At 39.0% G+C, this 19,703-nt stretch overlaps 1 protein-coding gene across 7 annotated transcripts in view; it reads left to right on the top strand.

Annotated features, from left to right (window-relative positions):
* Nucleotides 1-1,906: 1,906 nt before the first annotated feature.
* LOC114301272 (uncharacterized) overlaps nucleotides 1,907-19,703 on the top strand; it is a 42,982-nt gene continuing 25,185 nt past the window's right edge. For 4 of the 7 annotated variants that reach the window (XR_014350297.1, XR_014350295.1, XM_028246202.2 and 1 more), the window contains exons 1-9: nucleotides 1,907-2,359; nucleotides 3,760-4,162; nucleotides 4,266-4,443; nucleotides 4,522-4,661; nucleotides 13,487-14,390; nucleotides 14,647-14,747; nucleotides 14,971-15,118; nucleotides 15,202-15,270; nucleotides 15,379-15,424. Coding sequence is in view for 3 of the 7 variants with exons in the window: in XM_028246202.2 (XP_028102003.2) it covers nucleotides 2,260-2,359; nucleotides 3,760-4,162; nucleotides 4,266-4,443; nucleotides 4,522-4,661; nucleotides 13,487-14,390; nucleotides 14,647-14,747; nucleotides 14,971-15,118; nucleotides 15,202-15,270; nucleotides 15,379-15,424 (2,089 nt within the window). In the remaining 4 variants the exon portion in view is untranslated. The remainder of the gene's footprint in view (nucleotides 2,360-3,759; nucleotides 4,163-4,265; nucleotides 4,444-4,521; nucleotides 4,662-13,486; nucleotides 14,391-14,646; nucleotides 14,748-14,970; nucleotides 15,119-15,201; nucleotides 15,271-15,378; nucleotides 15,425-19,703) is intronic. The other 3 variants (XR_014350298.1, XR_014350296.1, XM_028246203.2) reach the window with 1 other exon arrangement.

Genomic DNA, 19,703 nt, shown 5'->3' with positions numbered 1-19,703 from the left:
ACTATCTTGCTCGCCCACCTTCGCAGTCGGCCCACTTCCCGGTCGGCGATCCTACTCGACCGCCCTCGCGGTCAGCCCTTCTTACTATCGGCCGCCTTCGTCGCTTGGTGGCCCCTCCACCCCTACTCCCTCCGCAAACTTAGGGGACTTTCTTCACCTTTCCTATTCCCTTCGTTGGATTAAAGCGGCACTCGGGACTGGAGGACTACTGATACCAATGGACACCCAGGAGGTCCTAACCTACGGATCAGGGCCCAGTCCACATCCCAACGATCAAAGCCCAATAACTCTGAGAAATTAACACAAGGCCAGAACTAATAACATTCAAACACTTGCCAAATAGAGGCCTAGACACGTATGCAGACAAAGATCCTGCAAAGTTATTGTACTACACATCAGCCATTAATGAAGCTCTCACAACATTAAATACTACAACCCCTTCATGTCGGAGGAGACAGACTTACCATGAACGATGTGAACTAGAATATAGACTTTCGGCCAACACGATAGTCCGAAGTGGACAAGGAAATGATAAGAAAATGATATAAGGAAGTTTCCAAGACGTATTCAAGGTTAAGTTCTTCATTTCTCCCTCTTCTTTTTTCTATACAGTCAATCTCTCCTATTCTAACTCGATCGTCGGAGGGTCTGTCGGGGGAACACCTCCCCCTTTGGACCTTTTTGCAAGAATATTCTGTGGATATCATGACTAGCAAAGCCATTAGAAGTGTGGATCACTTCAACCCATCTTTCGTTCATTAACTCATGGACATTCACTCACGTCAGTTGAACGGGAAATCAATTAGCACATTGTTGGGCTTAGTTGGCTCGGTCTTTGAATGATTTTTCCGTTTGGATGGAAGATGTACCACCATCTACTCTTGCAATTTATAAAAATAATTTTTAATATTTTTGTGTTTTTGGTCTATTTTCATGTTACTCAGGCAGGAAAAAAAAAAAAAAAATCATATATTCATTTGAGTGATTTAATCTATACAAAATAGTAAATAAAAAATAAAAAATCAAGAAAGTTAAATTTATATATCATCTTTTTCATGTACCAGTGTCTTATCCCTCTCCACTACTCCTGTTGCCTCCTCCATTCTTCCGTCCATAATCGCAATTATCATCTTCTCTGCTATCTCAACTATCAATAAACTATTCTCAGAAAAGTTAAAAATCATCAACTACCTACTTTAAAAACGTAAAAAGAAAACAAAGTTATTTTGTTAATTAAATATTTTTTTTGTCATATTTAGTAAACTATTTCAATTTCTCATGAATAACTAAAGAACAATTTAAAAAACACTAAGACACAAAAAATTATATAAGAAACTACTCTAAAATAATAATAACTGTTTGAGGACTTAAGTTTTAACTAAAAAAAATATTCTAAATTATCATATTATTTTTTTAGATACCATTTCGTAAAAAATCAATTCTCAAACCGACGTGAATATGTATCCCGACAAAAATTTATGCAACTGCATTGGCACATTTAGACTAGATGGATTATTAATGAAATCTCTCATTAGAGAATAAATAATAGAGGGATGCACCAATAAATCTTAAATTAATAACTTATACACTGTTTAGTCCTAAAAGTTTTCTTATAGACTGAAAGGTCCCATTACAATGTTTTAAATATCAGATTAATGTTTCGAACATTAGATTTCGAACATCAGATTAATGTTTCGAACATTAGATTTCGAATATCAAATTAATGTTTCAAACATTAGATTGATGTGCAAATGGGACTAAATGGTGCATAAGAAAATTTTTAAGACTAAATGATTTAACTTTTCAGAAACTAAGATTTATGGGTAAATTTTCCTAAACAAAAATAAGCATAATTTAATTTAATTTATTTATAATATAAACATAGGCCTACAGAACCGGACAATAAAGGAGTAAATGGACCGGAGCATAACGACGATTTTACCTGCCTTTCCCACGTTTGTCTCCTCTTCCCTCCGCATACCATCTAACGACACAACCAAAAAAAAAAACAAAACAAAAAAAAGCTCAGGCTCAGGCTCAGAGAGAAAGAAGAACAAACGAATCATTACACAGTCTCGTGATTGCTTCCAAACCGATTTCACCATAACGCCTCAAGGATTTTCATGAGAGTTTGTCGTTATCAATCTCTTCTTGGTGATCGATTACGTTCCGGTGTTGAAAGATTGGAATTTGATTCAATTCGTGCCCGTTTGGTGGTTTTTTAGATCAATTGAGACGAAATTGGAGGTTGTTGAGACAATGAAGGCGACGGAGGCCTTGCAAGATCTGATCGAAGAAGCTAAGCTTCGAACGGTGTATTGGGCACTTTGTATCTTTGCAGTATCTTACTTTTTGACTCGTAAGTTCTTCAATTTCGATTCAACTATCCACGCTTTTCAACACCAACGAAATTGCTTGTTTCTCTTAAAGATTAATGTTTAAAATTGAACGTGGTTTTTTTGGTTTCTGGATTCAGAAAATGTTGAATTTGCATTCTGATGTATTATGCGATATTAATTTAATCTCAGTTAGGGATTGATGTTGCAGATTTTGAATTAATATTGAATTGTGTAGGTTTTTTTTTTTTTTTTTTTAATTTTATTTATTTATTTATTTTTTTGTGTGAATTGGCACGAAGGCAATATGTGCTGATGACAATAGGAAAAACTCATATTAACTAAGGAAAGTAGGTAGTGCAGTCAATTGTTTTTTCTTGTCCCAAATGGAAAATTCAATCTCCTGATTTGTTTGCTTGTAAAATCAACCAAAATGTAGGTGAGATGTGCAACCTATGTAGGTGTGATGTGTTTTAAATTGCTGATTATGTGATGTGTGTGTAGTGGAAGGTCTTGATACAGCTAGATGTGGCCTGACCCCACATTGTACAATATTTGTCCATTTGCTTGCTTTCGACAGTTTGGGTTAGGCCTGCACGGCTTTAAACCTCATTGAGCGCACACTTCTAAGTTATTTGACATGTACTTAACTAGGCAATGTGAGGCTTGGTACTCATTTATATGGAAGGACCATCCCAACAATCACCTCCTTCCGTACATGTAGGGTGGATTGCTGAGTCTGCTACTCAATAATTTATAAATTCTCCAATGATGACGAAGTGTTGATCTTCATCACTCGTCAATGCAGCATACACACCTCTTTCACTGAGGTGCCCACACCCCCTAGCCCCGGGTGCCCCTCAAAGTAGTTCACCATATTCATCTTGGTATGGCTTGCACTCTCTTCACCGAGCTGCCCTCACCATGGGTGTGCCACAAAGTTTGCTACTTTTGCACATAAGATCACCTTCACGAGCAATTTTTACCCATCTTATCAATCAAAGGAGAATCTGCACCCACACTGCTTTGCCTACTGGCTCAGGGTTGTATGCCCTGGCTTGGATACCACTTGTTTCCCAAGCAACGGAAGCTCTTGATATCACTATCTATGTCCCGAACCCCTACTGTATAATATAGTCCACTTCGGATTAGGCTCACAACGATTTTAAAACGCATTGTACATTTATAAGTCACTTGGTACATATTTAACTAGACGATGTGGGATTCGGTACTATTCTATCTTGTCCACATAGGTGGACCATCCCAACAGATTCAATTATAATATTTTGTGGGATGCTTTTTGTTTGCTGTTGGCTTTACATTTGAACAAGAAAGTTCTTAAATTTTACATTGTGCCCTCTGTCCCATTTACTCCACTACTATGTACTGGATTCTGTTCCTAAACTTTTGTTGTTCATTGCAGACACGAGTAAATCAATGTGGATGAATATTCCCATATCAATACTATTTGTTTCTGCATTACGAATTTTATTTAATGAGGTGGAATTCCATTGGAAAGTGAGGAAAATTCATCAGCAGACATATTTATCACATTTAGAAAAGAAGCAGCTCTCCGTGAATGATTCTCGTTTTTCAACAACGCTGCCACCACCAAAATGGAAGAGAAAAATTGACTCTCCAGTTGTAGAGGCTGCAATGGAGGAGTTTGTTAATAAGATTTTGCAGGATTTTGTTTCAGATTTGTGGTATTCAGAAATAACACCTGACAAGGAGGCCCCTGAGCTTATCCGTGCTGTAATCATGGATGCCCTTGGTGAAGTATCTGGAAGGGTCAAAGAGATAAACCTCGTTGATTTGGTAACAAGGTATATTTTCAAAGAAGTTGCCATATTTTTTTGGGGTCTCAAGAAGTGTCCTCATTCGTTTAGTAACTGAAGAACAAAAGCATTTGTTTGTCATATGTATCAGGGATATAGTTGACTTAGTAGGGGATCACATAGATCTTTTCAGAAGAAACCAAGCTGCTATTGGTGTGGATGTATTGGGAACCCTATCATCAGAAGAAAGGGATGAACGTTTGAAACATCATCTTATTGATTCAAAGGAGCTTCACCCTGCATTGATTTCTCCCGAGTGTGAGTACAAGGTGTGACTGTTCGTATGAAAAATTTCTACTTATTGATTTTATTGTTAGCATGCCTTCTGATGCTTTTATTTTCTACAGGTTCTTCAGCAACTTATAGGTGGGTTGTTAGCTGTAGTGCTGAGGCCACAAGAAGCTCAATGTCCCCTGGTTCGTTGCATTGCTCGAGAGCTTGTAACTTGCTTGGTAATGCTACCAATTATGGATTTTGCAAGCCCTTGGTGAGTTCTTTTAGGACTTCACTTGTTTTTTCATGCAGTGTTTTATGGCTACCTTGTTGCTCATAAGTATATATTCCTCTGAATGTTTTATACTGTACATGGTCTAATTTGTAAGGCTTAAATGTGAAAACGAAAAATCTTATAGCTGTGAAAAATTCTTATATCTTCTCCTTGTTTCTGCTTTGAATATCTCATGTTTACATAGGATACACAGGTAGGTTGCTCCCCTCTTTTGGTGCCTTTGAGGTTATTATTTTTCTCTTCAATAAAAATGTTGTCTCCCAAGTTTTTCTGATGTAGAAACTGTTAGCTTATTATATTATTATCTGAGCTTCATTTGGTTTGTAATTATTCTATGCCCTCAGGGCTCGACTTGTAATTGTCTCATCTTATAAACCCTAATCTTCATTTATAAATAGGGGATGATATTCTATCAAACCCTAAGCTGGTTACTCAAGCTTCATGATATCAGAGCAGAACCTCTAGGGTTTCGGCTCACCCTTGTTGGTCGACCTTTGCACCAACGACTCTAGGGTTCGAAACTTACCTAAGTTGATCATTTGCTGCGATCTTCAACTCGCCGTCGTCACTCAGTCGCCTTCCTCTCGTCGATCTCTGCTTCGTCTTCCTCACTCAGTTGCCGTCGTCACTCAGTCGCCTTCCTCTGTCGATCGCCACTCAGCCATCTCTCAGTCGATCGTCACTCAGCTGCCTTTCTCTGTCGCGATCGTCACGCAGCCGCCTCCCTCGGTCGATCTCCTCAGCCCGTCGACCTCCTCAGTCTCAGCCCGTCGACCTCCTCAGTCGATCTCCTCTGCCAGTCGACTAGGAAGCACGAACACAGATACGGGATACAGGTACGATACGATACGGATACAGCGATACGGCAAAATTCAAAAAGTAGGATACGGATACAGCGGGGATACGTTCATAAAAAATATTTTTTTTCACAATTTTTAGTAATGTAGCATACACAAAAATAAAACTTTAACAATTTTTAGTAATGTAACATACATAAAATAAAACTTCAACATTTTTTAGTAATGTAGCATACATAAAAATAAAACTTAAAACAAAAGACAACTTGATAACAACCATAATGCATCATCCATAACAAAAAATTCATCAATTCAATTAAATTTCAACAATTTTAACAATATAGCATCACCCATAACAACCATAATGCAATTCAATCCCAAATTAAGGGGGAAAAAATTTACAAAGTTCATTTATTTATCAATAAGTTTATTTATGTATTTATTAATAAATTTTTTTTACCTTATTTGATTTATTAATAAGTTTACAAAGTTTATAATTTTATAAGTTGACAAATTTTATTTTTAATAAGTTTATTTATTTACTAATAAGTTTTTTTACCTTATTTTATTTATTTATTTATTAATAATTTTATTTATTTATTTGTTTTTTTACCTTATTTGTTTATTTATTTATTTGTTTTATTTGTTTTATTTATTTAAACCGAATAATACATATAAGTTTTTTTTTTTAATATCTTATTTGATTTGCAAATCGCAGAGTATACATACAACAAATTAAAATAAATAAATAAATAAAAATAAATAAAGACAGATGAGATCGAGTCAAAGGGGGGGATGAGATCGAGTCGCGATCTCCAACCAGACAGACAGATCGAGCTCGAGCGAAAGGGAGAGTGAGAGAGAGAGAGAGAGTTCGTGAGATTGAGTGTTGTGAGAGGCAGACAGAGGGAGCGAAAGGGAGAGAGAGAGGGACGAACCTGAAAGACGATCGTGGGGCTCCTGTTCGCGAACCTGATCGACGATCGGCGAGCTACTGTCCGAGACGACGACGAACTCCTTCTCCTCCTCCTTTGCGGCTGTTGTTCGACTTAGGTAAGAGAGAGGTTGGTTTATTATTTTTCTTGTGTTTGGTTCGACCTAGCTGCTGTACGAAGAACTCTCTTTTTTGTGTTTTATTTTATATTTTTTTTCATATTTTACAATTTGGCCCCTTCTTAAAGTTTTTAAATTATTTTTTTGCCCCGCCGTATCCATACCGTATCTTGACCGTATCCTCGCATATCCGAAATTAAAAAATTTAAAAAAAAAAATTGGATACTTCATTTCTTGCATCTGATACGTATCCCACCGTATCGGGCGCGTATCCGTATCCGATACGTATCCGATACGTGTACGGGGGCTATTTCGGAGTATCCGTGCTTCATAGCCAGTCGATATTCCAGCAGTTCGTCGATCTCTCTCTGGTATACTCTCATCACTGTTTGGTATACTTATGTTGTGTTTATAGACCGTACCAATACATATATAAATGAATAACTAAATAAATACAAAAAAAAAAAAAAAAAAAAAAAAACAAATGGTTTCTTAATTTTGTTATGCTTTAATAGTGGTAATTGTGCCTGTTCTTTCATCACCACCTTCCGGGTTTGTGATTGCCATTAGTTTTGTTGCGGGTTCGGTAGTATAGTATCCATGGCAGATTCCACCAGTGTGTCCCCTATTTCTCAAACACCGAGGAGTGAGAGTCTCATTATACCTACTACCATGACTGAGAACCCCAACCCTAGTTTGAAAATCACCACCTCTCTATCTAATGGTCAGAACTACCTAGCATGGTCTCAAAGTTTGACTATATTTTTGAAGAGCCGAGGAAAGATGGGGTATGTTGATGGCAGGATACAGGCACCTAGTACCACTGACTCGGGTTATGACCAATGGGAGATTACCAACTCTTTGATTATGGGTTGGCTTATTCATTCGATGGTTCCTGAAATTGGTGAGGGCTACTTGTCTATGGCGACTGCCCAGGATGTTTGGGATGCTGTGGCTGCCACCTATTCCCGCAAAGGGAATTTCTCACAGGCATTTGAGTTGCGCCGCTCTATTGAGAGCTCACTTCAGGGGGAGCAGACTATTCTTCAATGTTTCACTTTCCTCACCAACGGCTGAAAACGCCTTGACCACCTGGAAGACTATAAGCCCATTTGCCCTGCTGATTCTGTCGGGTACAAGAAGTTCATCGCATGGGAACGGGTCTTTAAATTTCTGGCAGGCCTAAATGTGGAGTATGATCCAGTTAGGGGTCGAATTCTGGGTATGGACACTCTTCCTTCACTTTAGGAGGCATTTGCCTATGTACAGAATGAGGAGAGTCGCCGGTCTGCTATGATGTCCCTTGTCTCTACTGGCCGCTCAGCATTACTGTCTACTCCTCGAGATGGCCTCAGCCTGACTCTCATCCCTCCGTCTGCTGCTAAGGAGTCTGTATTCTGTGATTATTGCAAGAAGCCGCGGCATACTCGTGAGACGTGTTGAAAGTTTCATGGGACTCCATCTGGGGGTCGAGGTGATCGGTCTGGTTCTCGAGGAGGTCGGTCCGGCCAGTCTAGAGGACGTGGTTCCTATTCCCGGGCTCATCAGTCTAGTGCAGTTGATACATTTGATTCTAATTCTGTTTCTGTTGGCCAAGCTTCTGATACTGAGTTGGAGGATGCTTTGCGCCAATTGTTGGACCGCCGGTCTTCTACTGCTCTCAGTACAGCTTCCTCGTCCTTTGCCCGCTCAGGTAACTTAGCCTCTTCTCCTTGTGTTTTCCTGTGTCATAAGTCTTTGCCTTGGATTATTGATTCCGGTGCCTCCGATCATATGTTTGGCTCCTTTGATCTTTTCTCTGTCTATAAGCCCTCTTCAGGTCAAGACAAAGTTTGGATTGCAGATGGTACTGTTTCTTCCATTTCTGAAAAAGGTTTAGTCCAAGTCACTCCTACCATACATCTATCTTCTGTTCTCCATGTTCTCAATTTTTCTGTTAATCTGTTATCCTTGAGTCGTCTTACACAGGATTTGAATTGTAGTGTGACATTTTTCCCTGGTCATTGTCTTTTTCAGGACCTTGTCACGAGGAGGGCGATTGACAGTGGTAGTGCAAAAAATGGTCTCTACTTCTTGGATCAACCGGACAAACTTGTTTATTCTTCCACCACGTCTTCTACTACCCCCGCTGATTTATGGCTGTGGCATCGGCGTTTTGGGCATCCTTCTTTTTATTTACTTAAGCATTTATTTCCATCTGGTTTCGCAAATCATCATGTGTTTGACTTTCTTTGTGAGTCTTGTCAACTTCGAAAACAACACAGAGCTTCTTTTGCTCCCAGTTTGAATAAAAGTTTAGTTCCTTTTTCATTAATACATTCTGATGTTTGGGGTTCCTCTCGTATTATGTCTGTGAAAGGTCATCGATGGTTTGTTATATTTATTGATGATTTTTCTCGTGCTACTTGGGTGTATCTCATGAAAGATAAGAGTGAGGTTTTCTCTGTGTTTCGCAATTTTCATAAGATGATTTGTACTCAGTTTGAGGCCACTGTCAAACTATTTCGTTCTGATAATGACTGGGAATACATAAATTCTGGGTTAGGACAATATTTCTCTTCTCATGGCATTATCCATCAGACCTCTTGCACCAATACCCCTCAACAAAATGGGGTGGCGGCACGCAAGAATCGGCATCTTCTTGACATGGCTCGATGCATGTGTTTTTCTATGAGTGTGCCTCGGCCCTATTGGGGCGACGCTGTTCTCACCGTTGCCCATCTTATTAATCGTCTCCCTACCCAGGTCTTGCAAAAACAAGCTCCTCTTCACGTCCTCCTAGGTTCTCAGTCCTTGTTTTCTATTCCTCCCAAAATTTTTGATTGTGTCTGTTTTGTTCATAATCACTCTCCTTCTCGTGGTAAGTTGGACCCTCGCTCCCTCAAGTATGTTTTCCTTGGTTACTCTCCTACTCAAAAGGGGTATAAATGTTACCACCCTTTTTCTCGTAAGTGGTTTGTGTCCATGAATGTTACTTTCTTTGAGTCCCAGTCCTATTTCTTATCCTCTCCAGTGTCACTGTCCTCATTTCCGGGGGAGCCCTGGTGTGAAGTGAGTCCTGTGCTTCCTATGGTGGACCCAGTTGTTCTTGCACCACCCTCTTCTACTGTACTTCCTATGGTGGAACCAGTTGTTCTTGCACCACCCTCTTTTACTGGGACTATAGAACCCAATGTCACCAAGCATAAGGACGGGCATGTTTATGTCCGGGACATAGACAGACAACAAGTTAACTGGATATAAGGGACCACTTCTGCTCCTCCACTGCCATCTTCTGCTTCTGATGAGAGTCTAGGTAACTTTGAATCTCTTGAGTCTATTGATCTTGATGTTCCTATTGTCAAAAGGAAAGGTGTGAGATCTTGTACTCAACATCCTATCTCACAGTTTGTGTCCTACTCTCATTTGTCATCCTCATATAGAGCGTTTGTGTCCAATATTTCCTCTGTTAGCATTCCTAACCATTTTCAAGATTCTCTTGCTACCTCTGAGTGGAAACTAGCCATGATTGAGGAAATGAAAGCACTTAGGAAGAATGGCACTTGGGAATTGACTGAGTTTCCTACGGGCAAACGACCTATGGGATGTAAATGGGTATACACTGTGAAACACAAAGCAGATGGGTCTATTGAGCGTTACAAGGCAAGACTTGTGGCAAAAGGGTTTACTCAGACATATGGCATTGATTATCAAGAGACCTTCGCACCCGTGGCTAAGATGAATTCAGTCAGAGTACTTCTCTCTCTAGCAGCTAATCTAGATTGGCCGCTTTATCAGTTTGATGTTATCAGTTTGATGTTAAGAATGCCTTTCTCCATGGTGACTTCAAAGAAGAGGTATATATGGACATTCCTTCTGGTTTTGAGGATCATCAGACAGAAGGCAAAGTATGCAAGTTTCGGAAGTCATTATATGGTCTTAAACAGTCTCTAAGGGCTTGGTTTGAGAGATTCACTCAGGCTACGTTTAAATATGGCTTCAAACAAAGTCAAGTAGATCACACCTTATTTGTGAAACATTCCTCACGTGGTAAGACTACAACACTTATTGTTTATGTAGATGACATAGTTCTTACAGGCAATGATAGTGGGGAAATACCTCTATTGAAGAAATATTTAGCTAATGAGTTTGAAATCAAAGACTTGGGAAGCTTGAAGTATTTTCTGGGAATTGAAATTGCTCGCTCTAAGGATGGGATATTTATCTCACAGAGAAAATATGTGCTTGACCTATTGAAGGAAACTGGGATGCTTGGCTGCAAGGCATGTGCCACTCCACTGGAACCCAATCAGAAATTGGGGATGATGAAGGAGGAAAAGCTGTTGATAGGGGGAGCTATCAGCGATTAGTGGGTAAGCTCATTTACCTATCTCACTCCCGTCCTGATATTGCTGTTGCTGTTAGTGTGGTTAGTCAGTTTATGCATGCTCCTCGTCAGATTCACTTTGAGGCTGTCATGAGAATCTTGAGGTACTTGAAATCTGCTCCTGGTAAGGGTCTTTATTTTTCAAAGTATGATCATCTTCGTGTGGAAGCCTATACAGATGCTGACTGGGCTGGATCAGTAACTGATGGGAGATTGACTTTAGGGTATTGCACCTTTGTTGGAGGCAACCTAGTTACTTGGAGGAGTAAGAAACAGAATGTGGTTGCTAGGTCAAGTGCAAAAGCTGAGTTTAGAGCTATGACACAAGGTGTGTGTGAACTTTTATGGATCAAGTTATTGTTGAGTGATCTAGGTATTGATCAGATGGACTTCATGCGGTTATACTGTGATAATAAGACCGCCATCAACATCGCTCACAATCCAGTTCAACATGACAGGACAAAATATGTTGAGATTGATCGTCACTTCACTAAGGAGAAACTCACTAGTGGTACCATTTGTACTCCTTTTGTCCAGTCTGGTGAACAACTTGCTGATATTCTCACCAAGGGGGTTGGGAATAAACCATTTCATGACATATTAGGCAAGCTGGGCATGAGGGATATCTTCGCACCAGCTTGAGGGGAAGTGTTAACTTATTATATTATTATCTGAGCTTCATTTGGTTTGTAATTATTCTATGCCCTCAGGGCTCGACTTGTAATTGTCTCATCTTGTAAACCCTAATCTTCATTTATAAATAGGGGATGATATTCTATCAAACCTTAAGCTGGTTACTCAAGCTTCAGAAACAATTCGCTAGTGTGATGTATCAAAAAAAATAAATTGTTGTACTCAGTCAAATGTAATTTAGGTTTATGAAACAAATAGAAATATTTGGGAAATGGTCATGAGTTCTCTACTTCTGCAATTAAGTCACTTAATAATTCATTATTGGAAAATCATATTGTTAAAAAAAAAATCTTATTATATATATATATATATATTTTGTGGTACATCAGGCATATGGTTATGCAAATCTAACATTCTTACTCTAAGAATGTACCTGTTGTGATAAAAATAGGATCAAGGTACTAGTTACAACTTACAAGAAGCAACCCTAAAAATAGCAATATTTTACAAGGGCAAGCTATTTCCAAGTTTCCAACATAATCCTAAATGGAAGGAACAACCATTTGGTTGAGGACTTGGATGTTCATTTGTTGAATGGGGAATTCGATCAATTGACCCCGAAAATAAATTTTGAATGGTTTGCTTTAGTGAGTGAAACTGCAATGCCCTATAAGACACTGTCAACACACTTAACAATATTCCACTAACTGATTTTAGTAAGAAATTGGAATATTTTTGTCCTTTACTTCCTCAGAACCACAAAGAAGATATCTTATCCCTGCTGCATTCACCTTCCTATCTTTTAAAGCTCGAAGCAAGAAACTATGTGGCATTCATGATTTTACATAATTTCCTAATACCAAGTTGATCATGATGGAAACCATTGAATAGTATCTGGCTTGAGGGAAATCCAAGAAAGAATTTTTTTTACTGTTACACGCACCTTTTTGAGCACAGTGGTTAGGAAAAGTAGGACCATCTGAATTTTGGTGGGAATCAAAGCTTAGAAATGCTTCGTTTCAAAAAGGGATTTGTAAATGTCTGGAATGTCTGGATGTTTTCCCACTTTTCGGTCAAGATTACCAAATAAGCAAAAAGTAGCCAAAGTTATGTTTGTGAACTGTAATATTGTGACCCTTATATTGTAACTCAAATCTTTGACCACATATATGTACTTCCTAGCATCCCTCATGTCAAATGTACTCTTGTTGCCTGTTCTGTTTTCAGTCTGTATTGGCATTTAGGGGCTACTTTCACAGCCAAAAGGGCTTCATCAACAGCTCCCTTTCCTCTGCATGGGACTCTCAAATGTATTCTTCTTGTGTGTTCCTCTGCAATTGAAATTTGCAGCATTCCTTACTGTTTTTCAAATGGGGGTTGCCATTCCCACAGCGAAAGAGGCTCCGTCAACAAATTCCCTTCCCCTAATGGGTCCCAAATGTGTAGAAGTGGACATAGATGTATGGGGTGAGGGGACTGTGTATGCTGCCCTTCTAGCTGTAATTAATCTCTATGTAGTACTCTTTTCTTTATACAACTTCTGGATAAGTTCTTATGATCTTGGCAGAGGCATACATGCTTTAATTTCACATTATTTTTTTCATCTATGTGAGGTTGTGTAAATGCAACTGTTTTTAGTCTAAGGCCTCGTTTGGGAACAGGCTAATTTAGTAACTTTTTGGCTATTTGATTAAAATATGAGCTAAAAAAAACTAGTATGTTTGGGATGACTTTTTGGTTTTTTACGAAAAGATGTGTAAAAAGTAGAGAGAAAAGAGAATCTTTGGCTTTTTGGTATGGGTTGTTGACTTTTTGGCTTTTTTCGTAACTTTTTGACTTTTTGACTAAACCGGCCTGTTGCCAAACGAGGCCTAAATATGCATTACATTAATTATTTACCTTTTCCCCAAATGTGAGAAATCAACTATTTTGACCAAACAATTACTTCTGTCCAGGTATGTTAATGAGTTGATTGAGTGTATTTTGCTTGCTATTAAAGATTATGTGAGCAAAGCAGGGGACAACCAGTCACCCAATGTAGTGGGTCATACCAGTGGTCATGCTGTTGCTGCAGATGCCATACAAAATGAATTTACTCGTAGGAAGAATTCATCTTCCAACAAGCAAGGGACTGACCTGATGATGTCAAGATCCGACAATCAGAAAGAGATTCCCCTGGATGCTTCGGAAAATTTGTACTCTCATTTATTTGGTGAAGAACCTACGCAGTCGCGGCCTGCTGACTGGGCACGGATATTGGAGGCAGCAACCCAAAGGAGAACGGAGGTTCTGACGCCAGAAAATCTTGAAAACATGTGGACTAAAGGAAGGAATTATAAAAAGAAAGTTAGGAAGGTGTCTGCAGGAGGACTTCAGGCTCCTGCTGCCAAGGGTTCAGCAAGTAACAATGCTGAACCTACAAAAAATTCAAGGAAGGAAATGTCAAGCCACAGGTTTGTAATTTCTTCTACAACAGAAGATAAAACTCTAGTGCAGTTATCATCAGGATTGCATACAGAGACTCGACTAAGTGATGGGAAGAACAATGTGGTGTATTTATCTCATGGTCTAAACAAGCAACAATCTTTTGGGGGAACACCTCTTGTTGATGAATTTAAGGCTACCACTTCTCTTACTGACATTGGGAATAAAGGTGTACTTAAGAGATCAAACAGCACTTCTGCTTTAAATATTCAATCTAGTATGGAAAAAGCATTCCCAAGTGAGGGTGGTGGGTCCATTATTTCAGAGTTCTATAGCCCAGATTTTGGAAGGCATAATGATATTCGTAATGCTAAGAGTGTTTCAGATATGGTGTTACGCAATGAAGGAGTCCACACTCCCAAGCTTCGGTGCCGGGTAAACTTTCCCTCTTCCATTTTCTTCTTTTAATTTTCAAGGAAATGTTGCAAGGTGTACAAACATGTTGGTCAGTACTGTAAAGAGAACCCATATAAATGCAGGATCTAAAGGGCATTTTTATATGCCTTTGTATATAGTTGTCATCCTTGCCTGGATTTGTATCGTTTATGGTTGTTACACTTGCCTTGAATCCAGTTTGATTCTTCTTTTTTGAATTGCATCACCAGCTTCTGATGCTATGTAATGTCTACAGGTTATAGGAGCATACTTTGAGAAACTTGGGTCAAATTCATTTGCAGTTTACTCAATTACAGTGACAGATGCAGATGAAAACACGTGGTTTGTGAAAAGAAGGTCTTGTTCTTTTCTCAATCATTAATACGAACGAATTACTAGGCTATCCATGCACATGCACATGTTTCTATAGTCATTGGCCCTAATGCTAATTAAAGCTGTTTTTATCCTTTATTTCATGAAGAAAGTTCCTGAAGCTTTTAGATCAGCATTGGTCATTCCAAATCCCCTATACATTCACAGTTTTTTTTTTTTTCTTCTTATTTTTTTGATATTTTGTCAGCAGATATAGGAATTTTGAGAGATTACATCGTCACCTTAAGGACATTCCTAATTATACATTACATTTGCCTCCCAAAAGGATATTTTCCTCTAGCACTGAGGATACTTTTGTTCATCAGCGCTGCATTCAGCTGGACAAATATCTGAGAGTATAATTTATCTCTCATCTGCAAATCCCCTATAAATGTTCCTCTCCATATTCTTGTTATTTTGATTATGCTGCATTTCCCAGGATCTGCTCTCAATTGCTAATGTTGCTGAACAACATGAAGTGTGGGACTTTTTGAGTGCTTCCTCAAAGGTTTGCATTTCTTTAGGACACAAGACTTAGTTTGGTTTGGTTTAATAAATACTACTATCTTATCACATTTTTTGTTCCAGTCTAATAATTGTTTTATTGTTGATGAAGAATTACTCCTTTGGAAGATCATCTTCAGTGATGAAAACCCTGGCAGGTATGTAGCTTCCCTTCCTGGTTGAATTGTCATCCTTGCTTCTTATCTGTTTGGATTCTATTTGTCTGTGTGTGGTATTTTGTGGTAAAATTGTAAAAATTCAATGTATAAAAAAAGAAATAGAGAATTGTATTATTGATTGATATATGTTGTTGTATAGATATTTATTACAATGATTCATGATTCCTATATATAGAAGAGGGTGAATGTGTAGTAGGTAAGGAGTAGGTGAAGTGGAGGTGGTAGTGGTGTAGTGGGTTAGGTTTAGTGGAGTAGGTGAGGTGGTAGTGGTGTAGTGGGTTAGGTTTAGTGGAGTAGGTTTAAGTGGGTGAAGTAGGTGGAGAGTAGGTGGATTTTAACAGCCCCCCGCAAACTCAAGGGGGATAGGAACTAACCAACTTGAGTTTGGAGAGAGTAACAAAACAAGAAAATACATAAAAATAAAAGAGGATAAGAGACACTGTATGGTCGTGTCAGACCATTGGTGAAGACACTGGATGGTGGTGTCATAACGTTGTAGAGGACACTGTATGGGGGTGTCATAACCATGTAGAGGACACTGTATGGTGGTGTCATAACAGTGTAGAGGACACTGGATGGCGGTGTCAGACCGATGTAGAAGACAGTTTATGGGGTCATGTCGGACCGTTGTAGCAGACAATGTTGTGACAGTTGTGGTGACAGTTTACGGAGTCTTGCTGGACCCTTGTAGAAACTAACCGGAATCAATGTCGGGACAGTTTACAGAGTCTTGTCGGACCCATAAAGGAGCTAACCGGAATCAATGTCGGGACAGTTTACAGAGTCTTGTCGGACCCATAAAGGAGCTAACCGGAATCAATGTCGGGACAGTTTACAGAGTCTTGTCGGACCCTTAAAAAGTCGCACCCTCAAAAGGTGTGCCCAATCTTTCAAAAGGCGTGCCATCAAAAGGCGTGCCCAATCCATAAAAAGGCGTGCCATCAAAAGGCGTGCCCATGTTTTCAAAAGGCGTGCCATCAAAAGGTGCGCCAGACACGCGGCGATGCACGTGATCGACAGAACGCGTGTCGGCCTCTTTGTCATGGTCTTTATAAACCGAAGCGGAGGCTGAGGCTTGGAAGCAGAGACAAAAACCTGCTAGCTAAGAAGCACGGACACTTCTAAAAAGGTAACGTATCCGTGTCGTGTCCGTGTCGGACACCGACACTCTTTGGACACTTTCCCGACACGTGTCCGACACTCTTTATAGCGTGTCCTATCTTTTAAAGACCCGGACACTCTATGGACACTTGGAGGACACACGTGTCCATCTCTTAAACACACATGTCTATCAATTAGACACATGTGAAACTAATTATAAGTTTGAACAAAACAACTTAAGATACAATAATAAAACAAAAATCATATAAATTTATAGGGATTAATGTCATATTGCATTTTTTTATTATTTTTGAATGATATATTCATATATATAACATATAATAAATATATAAAATTATATATTTCATGCGTGTCCCCCACGTGTCGTGTCCTACATTTTTTGAAAATTATCGTGTCGGCGTGTCCGTGTCGTATCCGTGTCGTGTCACGTGTCCGTGTCCATGCTTCTTAGCCTGCTAGAAAAACTCTGAAAAAACTCTTCGTTTTCTGAGAGAGATTTCTGAGAGAGATACTCGGTAACACTCTGTTTTCTGAGAGAGATTTCTGAGAGAGACACTCTGTAACACTCTGTTGTCCAGAAAATGGCTTCGTCTTCCCGTGGTCTGCTCACTCTCTTTCCAGACCTTAACGAGTCAACAAGAGAGATAACTGGTGTGGTGGCCAGTGAACCTCAACCAAGCGCCCCAGGGTTTGCTCCGTTGAACTTTCCTATGCGGTCTGTGGAGCAAAAAATGGCAGTGCAAACTGACATTGAAGCCAATCAGTATACTTTGAAGTCCTGTGTGGAGACGATGACGGCAGTCACAAACTTGTCGCACCGGCTGCAGAGTAGGACAAATGAGGTGCAACAGTTAAACTCCCAGCTGGCTCTGCTCCAACGCATGTATAAGGATGCGCGAGCAGAGATAAGTGTGCTAAAGACAGAAAACAAGGAGCTGAAGCGGAAGGCCACCGTGATGTTTCGATTTGGAGGTCCACCATATGCTGTAGTGGAGGAGCAGGGAGGAGGAAACTTGCTTGGTGGTCTAGGAAGCACGGAGGCAACACCGTCAAGGGCCGTCCAGGACGGAGGCAAGAAGAAGAGACCGGCGGAATAGGCGAAGAAGTGAGGTCGGTGGGTGGCCGGCTGCAGAAAAGAAAACAAAGCTTTTGGTGTTTTTTTTTTTTTTTTTTTTTTTTTTTGGTGTAAAATTGTGATCGGGGTTGATCCCCTGAGATGAATAAAATATGGTGTTGTATGCAAAGCTATATGGTAGGAATGGAATGGGAAAAAGATTAAAAATAATGTGAAAGAAAAATAAGGAAAGAAATAATAAAAATATATTTGAAATCAAAAATGAAAGATGGGGGAAATAAGGAAAGTGGTTTGGAGAAAATAAATAAAAATAATGGAGGTTGAAATCAAACGGAGGAGAGATGATGATTTTTTATTTTATTTTTTATTTTATTTTATTTTATTTTATTTTATAATATAATAAAAAGAGATATATATATATATATATAAAATAAAGAAAATTGGGTAGTGGAGACATGATGATCAAAATAGGATAAGGGGGTTAAAATAAAATAAAATAAAATGATGATGGGTGTGCAAACTTTCGTTTGCTTTGCAAAAAAGATGGATTAAAATAAATAGAAAAAAAAAGAAAAGAAAAGAAAGTAGAGTGGGGAACAGGAGTGCATTGATTATTTGATATAATAATAATAGTAATAAAAAAAAAAAAAAAAAAGTTAGACCACTTGAGGTTCACTTTACCGAGGATAAGATTACAAATGGATGTTGTGACCTTGCTCCACTGGAAAACATCACCATCATCAAACTCCAAGGTTAGAGTTCCAACAGGGTCAAGCTGAATTGATGTCCCCCAAAATTTGGTTCTTCATTGTTCTCTGGAGGCTCCACAAACTTGAATACAGTTGCTATGATAGTATCACCAGGAGCAAGAATAGCCCCTGGAGGACGCATGAAACAGCTTCTTCTTTGATGTCCCCTGGGAAGAAGAGATCTTTCCACAGACGAGACCGAGCTCGAGCTTGAGCTTGAAGTGTTGCTGTGTGGATTCGATCCTTCGACCTGTGAACTCTGATGATGAGCAATGTGAGACGAAGACGAAGACGACGTCGTAGAATGCAAATTCACCGATTGCCGAACAAGGCGAGGCTGATTATTAGGGATTGGAAGTGAATCTGATTATTACAGATTACTGTATGCCTGGAATGACAGGCTATGATTTGCTCAAGAAAATTAAGGAATCTTCATCTCTGAGAAATATAACAGTAGTGATTATGTCATCTGAGAATTTTCCTCATATGATGAAAACCAAACATTTGAATCAGCAACAACAAGAAGATCAAGATCAAGAAGAATAATTGGTGGCAGCGGAGTGAAGGTATGTGTAGAGGTCCGGCGGGCGGCCAAGGCGATTCTGCCGCCCGCCGGTGAAGCAGAATTATTAGCTTCTTAACTTGGCTCTGATACCATGTAAAAATTCAATAAATGAATATCTGTTTTTGAACACTTCTCGTTGTTTATTATGAAATTGATTTAGTGGTATGCACATTCATTCACAGCCTTGATATTGGACCAGAACTGAAGAACATTTGGCAATTTTTACCAAGTTACTTTGTGTTAGTGAAGGTCCTTTCTTTCCAGATAATCAGGGCTTGTATAAATAATGTTCTGCATTACAGTAGAGTTCAGAAACAATTTGACAGTGAAGAATTACATTAGTGTGTGAGGAAACTCCTAACTCATTAATCATGTAGTTCATCAAGAACAATGCAATACAAATAAACATCTTCCATAATAAAACATACACAAAACCAAAAGGAAACTATATATACCCCTTGAAACTTCATACTATGTGCAGGACAGCAGAAGACAACAAAATATTACAAATTAATGCAAAAGTCAACAGATAAAAATTGCAATAAACAAAAGAATTTTAAGGCCACATAAACCAATTATAATGCACAAAATATCCAAATGAACAGCATTTTCTGAATCAAGAAGATGAAGCCGACAACAACAGCAGCAAAAATGAAGGAGAAGAAGAGAATTCTCTCAAACTCAGCAAGTTGAAAGTGTAACATACATCAAATCTTGTCCAGGTGGCTATGACAAACAAAATTCACA

Source organism: Camellia sinensis, chromosome 2 (genome assembly GCF_055761805.1).
Source record: "Camellia sinensis isolate YWXY chromosome 2, ASM5576180v1, whole genome shotgun sequence".
Taxonomy (NCBI): Eukaryota; Viridiplantae; Streptophyta; class Magnoliopsida; order Ericales; family Theaceae; genus Camellia; species Camellia sinensis.
This window is presented reverse-complemented; position numbering and strand designations above follow the sequence as displayed.